The following is a 7,415-nucleotide window of genomic DNA, read 5'->3' as shown; positions in this document are numbered from 1 at the left end:
ATGCCGACAGGATCGGTCAGACTAAACAGCATCAAAAAGCTGGGCCAAGAAAACCCTGGCTACGACACGTCGGATGAAGGTACTTTTCTGTTCTGTGACTTTTCAGTTTTGCAGACACTTGACACGCCTCACATGTGGCGCATGCTCATTTTAACACACACACACACACACACATTCTCTTTCCTGTCCCTGTTTTGTTTTGTTGCTTCGTCTCCTTGCTGTTAATCAGTTAATTAAACGCCATCTTATGTTCGGAGGAGTCATGTCACTGTTGCACAGGCCATTTCACTGCTTACCTGACTGTGTATAAGCTTATATGTATTGATCAGCTGATCACTGATCACTGCTGTGGGAAGTAAGTAGGGCGGTGTGAGCCTAGAATAAAGTTACATACTGAAGGTGAAGTTAACTTTGGACCTGTAAAAATGTAAAGCCCACTCTACTTCTGTGTTACAGACCAGACCGGTTCCTATATGTAAGTACCCCGTCTTCACACCGTGTGTCCACTGACAGCATCCCTGCAGGGGAAAACAGTTTGTCCTTTTCAGTTTTGTCTCTGTCCTCTGCTAATTTTTTTTTTCCTTTTGTTTTAATTGCAGGACAGTGGCCGTCTCTAAACAGGATGAGAAGTGAGTGAAAGGATAGATAGATAGATAGATAGATAGATAGATAGATAGATAGATAGATAGATAGATAGATAGATAGATAGATAGATAGATAGATAGATAGATAGATAGAATGAACGGATGGATGGATGTCAGATAGATAGATGGATGGAAGGACAGATAGCTAGAATGATAGATAGATAGATAGATAGATAGATAGATAGATAGATAGATAGATAGATAGATAGATAGATAGATAGATAGATAGATAGATAGATAGAATGAACGGATGGATGGATGGATGGATGGATGGTCAGATAGATGGATGGAAGGACAGATAGATAGATAGATAGATAGATAGATAGATAGATAGATAGATAGATAGATAGATAGATAGATAGATAGATAGATAGATAGATAGATAGATAGATAGATAGATAGATAGATAGATAGAACGAACGGATGGATGGATGGTCAGATAGATAGATGGATGGAAGGACAGAGATAGATAGATAGATAGATAGATAGATAGATAGATAGATAGATAGATAGATAGATAGATAGATAGATAGATAGATAGATAGATAGATAGATAGATAGATAGATAGATAGAATGAACGGATGGATGGATGGTCAGATAGATAGATGGATGGAAGGACAGATAGCTAGAATGACAGACAGACAGACAGACAGACAGACAGACAGACAGACAGACAGACAGACAGACAGACAGACAGACAGACAGACAGACAGACAGACAGACAGATAGATAGATAGATAGATAGAAAGAAAGAATATATCACATACTGCTCACCACCATAACACTGATCAAACTTTTCTTTTTAAACAGAGCGAAGGGCAAGAAGGATCAGCCGGCAATCAGGGTTGGCTTCTTTCAGCTGGTACGTCACTTCATCTATGGGTCTTTGAATTGCTTACTTTGTCTGACTGCAATGTTTCAAACTAGCACTCAAACCATTATTCATTATTCAAACCACTCAAACCATTATAACCACCATTCATTATTCAAACCACTCAAACCATTAGTCGTCATTCAAACCACTCAACCATTATGAAAATTAGCCATCACAACAATGTTTTTGACAATTTGTTCGTGTGTGATTGTGTGATACTGTGTGCGTATTGGTGTGTGTGTGTGTGTGTTGGTGTGTGTGTTCACCTTCCCACTCGCTCAGTTCCGCTTTGCCAGCTGTAAGGACGTCCTGATGATGATCATGGGCAGTGTGTGCGCGGCGCTGCACGGTTCGGCCCAGCCTCTCATGCTGCTGGTGTTCGGCCTCCTCACCGACACCTTCATCGACTACGACATCGAGCTAAACGAGCTCAGGGACGACAGAAAGGAGTGCGTGAACAACACCATCCAGTGGAAGAGGAACTACACCGCGCCGTTTGACCAGCTAACACCGGGCAACCAGTCGGGGTGGGACTTTGTGAACGACTCGCGATGGGAGATGCTCAAACCCTTGGAGGGCAGGCCATGCGGGTGAGTTACTGCGCGTTGTGAGTTTGCCTTCGGGACGTCATGTGTACTCTATGATGTCACATGAAAGCTTAGCTTCTCCACATCATACTTAGGTGCGAGTCCCACACCTGTTTAAAGAACTCACGGGTCCGCCTTGCAAAAGAGATGATCTCAGTGGGACGCAACCTGGATAAACGAGTGTTCTTAAAGTGTCCGCATAGTATTACCGTAGATATACTGGGTATGGTGGTCTTTACAAACAGCTGTACTGTATGTGTGCTCGTTCCCAGGCTTCTGGATATCGAGTATGAGATGACCAACTTCGCCTACTACTATGTCGGCATTGGGCTGTCGGTGTTCGTGTTGGGATACTTCCAGGTTAGTCTGTACGTTTACCATCCACCAACCTAACGGGACCGTTGTGGTCGGTAGACTAGAAAAGCGCTAACCACGGTGGCCCGGTGGTTAGCGGTCGGTCAGGGCGCCTATTCGGGGGGGAGGGGGGAACTGGGGGGGAATAGTGTGATCCTCCCACGTGCTATGTCCCCCTGGTGAAACTCCTCACTGTCAGGTGAAGAGAAGTGGCTGGTGACTCCGCATGTATCGGAGGAGGAATGTGGAAGTCTGCAGCCCTCCCCGGATCGGCAGAGGGGGCGGAGCAGTGACCGGAATGGCTTGGAAGAGTGGGGTAATTGGCCGTATACAACTGGGGGGGGGGGGATCCTCCCCCCACCCCCCCAAAAAAAAGCTACAGTCCTGGGAGATTTACATGCAAACAAATGTAGGTAGCGTTAATCCCTGAATACGTTGGGCGAGATAGTTCACACAGCAACGCATTTCACATCTTCGGTGTTGCAACCAACGAAGAAGAAGCAGACAAGATGAGGAAGGAGGAAGGAAGGAAAACTTACAGATCTAAGCAGAGTGTCTCTCTCTCTTTGACAGATCTCTCTGTGGGTGACATCGGCGGCCAGACAGATCCAGCTCATCAGGAAACTGTACTTCAGCAAGGTGATGAGGATGGAGATCGGATGGTTCGACTGCAACTCGGTCGGGGAGCTCAACACCCGCATGTCAGAGTGAGTGGCGGAAGAGACACAGGGGATTACGGATGAAACGAGTTTTTAAATTTGAGCTTTCACGTTTCAAGCTAATTTATGAAACGCCTGTGCAGATGTGCTCTACAATCACATTGAAAATGGTGGTGAAGTTTCAAAAAACCCCAAAGTGGGTTAGAAAAAAATCATGTTAGAGGTAAAATTATAAAATTGAAAATAATAGAAAAATGGAAAAAGTCTTGAAAGTATATTCTATGTGGTCACACTGGAAAAAAGTGCTCTCAGTGAAAATTACTTGCAGACTAAAAATATGTGATTTAATGTCTATGAGCATTTGACATTTTGACGTTTATGACATTACGCTGCTGTCGTTGCAGTGATATCAACAAGGTCAATGATGCCATCGCAGACCAAGTTAGCATCTTCATCCAGCGCTTCACCACCTTTGTGTGCGGTTTTTGCATGGGCTTTGTGAAAGGATGGAAGCTCACCCTCATAATCATCGCAGCTAGTCCGCTGATCGGTGTTGGAGCCGGTCTGATGGCTCTGGTGAGACTGACAAACTCTGATCAACTCTAATTTGATCTATTCTAATATATTTTTATTTGATCTAATCTACCCACACCTACTCTCATCTACTCTCATCTACTCTAATCTATTTTTATCTAATCTAATCTACTCTAATTGAATCTAATCTACTTTTTTCTAATCTAATCTGATCTAGTATAGTTATCTAATATAATCTACTCTAATCTAATGTCCTCTATTCTGATTCTTTTTTCTGTAATCTCCTCTAATCTAATCTTCTAATCTCTTTTCATCTAAACTACTTTCATGTACTTACATCCAATCTATTCTCATCTACTCTTATTTAATCTACTCTACTCAAATCTAATCTAATCTAATCTAATCTGATCTCTTTTCTTCTCTTTGTCCCAGCTTCATTGGGGCAAAGCCACTGACTTTGCATCTCTCTGGCTCTTCTTGTGTCTCTTAGTTTGTGGCGAAGCTAACAGGAATGGAGCTACAGGCGTATGCTAAGGCCGGAGCCGTGGCTGATGAGGTCCTCTCTTCCATCAGGACTGTGGCTGCCTTTGGTGGAGAGAAGAAAGAAGTAGATAGGTAAAAAACAAAACAAAAAACAAACTCCAACATACCTCAGTTAGTTTTCATGAGCCTCAGTTCATGTTATTTCAGTTGTCCAAACCTGACCATAGACCAGTAGTCTACTGGAAGCATCCCGTGATGATGCCTCCTCCTCATCCATGTTCCTCTCCTCTTCAGGTATGATAAGAACTTGATCTCAGCACAGAGCTGGGGCATCAGGAAAGGTCTAATTATGGGTTTCTTCACCGGATACATGTGGTTCATCATCTTCCTCTGCTACGCACTCGCTTTCTGGTACGGCTCCGGTCTGGTGGTAGACACCAAGGAGTACACGCCGGGAACTCTGCTGCAGGCAAGATGCACACCAGGCTCAATCAACATGAAGAATGAATCACAACATGAATTAAACAACACCTGCATCGTACCGACAACTGACCACACACACACACACACACACACACACATACGAGCACCTTGTCTTCTTTTCTTTTCCTCTGTGGGATAAAATGCAATTTTGCCTGTTTACCATGGGGACGTCCCTTGTCTATATAAACTAGAACACAATGGTCATGAAGACTTTTTTTTTTAAACATTCATTCACCCGAATAAGTTGTGCCCGTCACGCTCTTTTGCTAAATGATGCCATGCTCCACTTTCTACACCAGTGTTTCTCAACCCAGTCCTCAAGGAACCCCCCTATCCTGCAGATTTTCATTGTAACCCTGCATAGGTGGCCCTGCTTGTACTTACTCGACCGATCATCTCACAGCACTTAATTATGCAAGGTGTGCAACATCTGACAAAATTCATTGCTGATTGGTTGAATAACTACAAACAGGTACCTATTCAGGGTTGCAAAGAAAATATGCAGGATAGGGGGTCCTTGAGGACTGGGTTGAGAAACACTGTTCTACACAGTAACAGCCCTCACATGAAAACCTGCTGACTGTCTTTTCCAATTTCTCACAATTGTCTTCCAATGTTAGTGGCTGATCAGCTGCACTGGAACAGCTGGAGGTTAAGTGCCTTGTTGAAATAAATGAATGGGAGCTGTTAAGGGAGGGCAAAGCTTTAGTCATTCAGTTCGCCTGCCCTTATTTTCACTGCTCATCTCTGCACTCCATCCTCAGTTTCCTCACCATAAAGTCGGTTACTCCTCCCGAACTAGTAGGCATTTTGAGTTTTTTTCTTACCTTTGGGGCCCGAGATGTTGCCACAAAACCCCTTACGCTGGCTTTGCCTCGCTCACACGGGCAAAACCTGGCCGTTAAGAGTGTCTACTGCGAGCGTAATTCATATTCTCCATTAAAAGTTGCACATTTTCCACAATGAAAGATGACTTGCCTATTTGAATGTATAGTGCCTATTACTGTGCTTTTAGACAGGCTATGATAGAGTCATAAAACTGTTTTACTGAAGCTTCAACCTAGCAAGATTTGTTCCCTGGCCAACTTCCCTACTTTAAATCTTAGCGCATGCATGCTACAAAGCTCATAAAGACGCCGTTAGCAACGGCCAGGAAATGCACTGCTCCAAAATGGAAGTCTGATGCTGCCAATTATCTGAAATGATCTGCAATAGGCCATCAGAGAAAATAACAAACTGTTTAAGGAATTAAAGTGAGGCCTTCCACAAGACATGGAGCCCTATCTTGATTATATATGCCACATCTCCCATCACACCAAACAGGTCTCCTTGATGACCTGTATATAAATATGATCCCAGAGGGGCATCCGGGTAGCGTAGCGGTCTACTCTGTTGCCTACCAACATGGGGATCGCCGGTTCGAATCCCCGTGTTACCTCCGGCTTGGTCAGGCATCCCTACAGACACAATTGGCCGTGTCTGCGGGTGGGAAGCCGGATGTGGGTGTGTGTCCTGATTGCTGCACTGGCGCCTCCACTGGTCAGTCGGAAAGCCTGTTCGGGGGGGACTTGGGGGAATAGCGTGATCCTCCCACACGCTACCTCCCCCTGGTGAAGCTCCTCACTGTCAGGTGAAAAGAAGCGGCTGGGGACTCCACATGTATCGGAGGAGGCATGTGGTAGTCTGCAGCCCTCCCCGGATTGGCAGCTCAGAAGAGTGGGCCAATTGGCCGGATATAATTGGGGAGAAAAAAAAAGGAGGTGGGGTAACAAGTACGATCTCCTGTGTTTTGTCGTTGCAGGTGTTCTTTGGCGTTTTGATCGCAGCAATGAATTTGGGCCAGGCCTCTCCGTGTCTGGAGGCGTTTGCTTCAGGCAGGGGCGCCGCCACCACCATCTTTGAGACCATAGAGAGGGTGAGAAGGTTTTCAGCAAAGTCCAGACGCACATGTGGATTATAGAGACGAGGCCTTTTTTTTGTTTTCACAGGCAGTCAGTGAGTTGTCTCTGAAAGTCAAAAAATATCCATTATCGCTCTGCAAGTAACCTACTGACATGCATCCAATTTGGAAATGTGCTACTGACAGGAGCCAGAGATCGACTGTTTCTCAGAGGCGGGATATAAACTTGACAAGGTGAAAGGGGACATCGAGTTCCACAACGTGACCTTTTATTACCCCGCCAGGCCCGAAGTAAAGGTACCGGTTGTGCATTTTTACAATTTTACCTGATAAACGACCTCATATAACAGTCAGCATAACTTATTTCCAGAGACAAATTAAAACTAAACCGCGGGATCTAAGAGTTGTTAGTGCTGGGATGTGATTTAACACCACAGTTCCTCATCTTTCATCGGGGTGAAATTCAGATCGCATCACATTGGGTCAGGTACAAAAATAAATAGCTTGCATGGGGCATCTGGGTGGCGCGGCGGTCTAGTCCGTTGCCTACCAACACGCGGATCGCTGGTTCGAATCCCCGTGTTACCTCCGGCTTGGTCAGGTGTCCCTACAGACAAAATTGGCCGTATCTGCGGGTGGGAAGCCGAGTGTGGGTATGTGTCCTGGTCGCTGCACCAGCGCCTCCTCTGGGCGCCTGTTCAGGGGGAGGGGGGAATAGCTTGAACTTCCCACGTGCTACGTCCCCCTGGTGAAACTCCTCACCGTCAGGTGGAGAGAAGCGGCTGACGACTCCCCATGTATCGGAGGAGGCATGTGGTAGTCTGCAGAGGGGGTGGAGGAGTGAGTGGGACGGCTCGGAAGAGTGGGGTAATCGGCCAAGTACAGTTGGGGGAAAA

At 45.5% G+C, this 7,415-nt stretch overlaps 1 protein-coding gene across 1 annotated transcript in view; it reads left to right on the top strand.

Moving 5' to 3' along the window:
• The window catches only part of LOC130131283 (bile salt export pump-like), a 28,778-nt gene continuing 21,363 nt past the window's right edge, over positions 1 to 7,415 (top strand). Inside the window, exons 1-12 of the mRNA XM_056300909.1 lie at positions 1 to 79; positions 457 to 475; positions 600 to 629; positions 1,456 to 1,507; positions 1,802 to 2,109; positions 2,379 to 2,466; positions 3,034 to 3,167; positions 3,524 to 3,695; positions 4,144 to 4,268; positions 4,431 to 4,605; positions 6,421 to 6,534; positions 6,706 to 6,816. Coding sequence (XP_056156884.1) covers positions 1 to 79; positions 457 to 475; positions 600 to 629; positions 1,456 to 1,507; positions 1,802 to 2,109; positions 2,379 to 2,466; positions 3,034 to 3,167; positions 3,524 to 3,695; positions 4,144 to 4,268; positions 4,431 to 4,605; positions 6,421 to 6,534; positions 6,706 to 6,816 — 1,407 coding nt within the window. The remainder of the gene's footprint in view (positions 80 to 456; positions 476 to 599; positions 630 to 1,455; positions 1,508 to 1,801; positions 2,110 to 2,378; positions 2,467 to 3,033; positions 3,168 to 3,523; positions 3,696 to 4,143; positions 4,269 to 4,430; positions 4,606 to 6,420; positions 6,535 to 6,705; positions 6,817 to 7,415) is intronic.

This window comes from Lampris incognitus, chromosome 21, assembly GCF_029633865.1.
Source record: "Lampris incognitus isolate fLamInc1 chromosome 21, fLamInc1.hap2, whole genome shotgun sequence".
Classification (NCBI taxonomy): Eukaryota; Metazoa; Chordata; class Actinopteri; order Lampriformes; family Lampridae; genus Lampris; species Lampris incognitus.
This window is presented reverse-complemented; position numbering and strand designations above follow the sequence as displayed.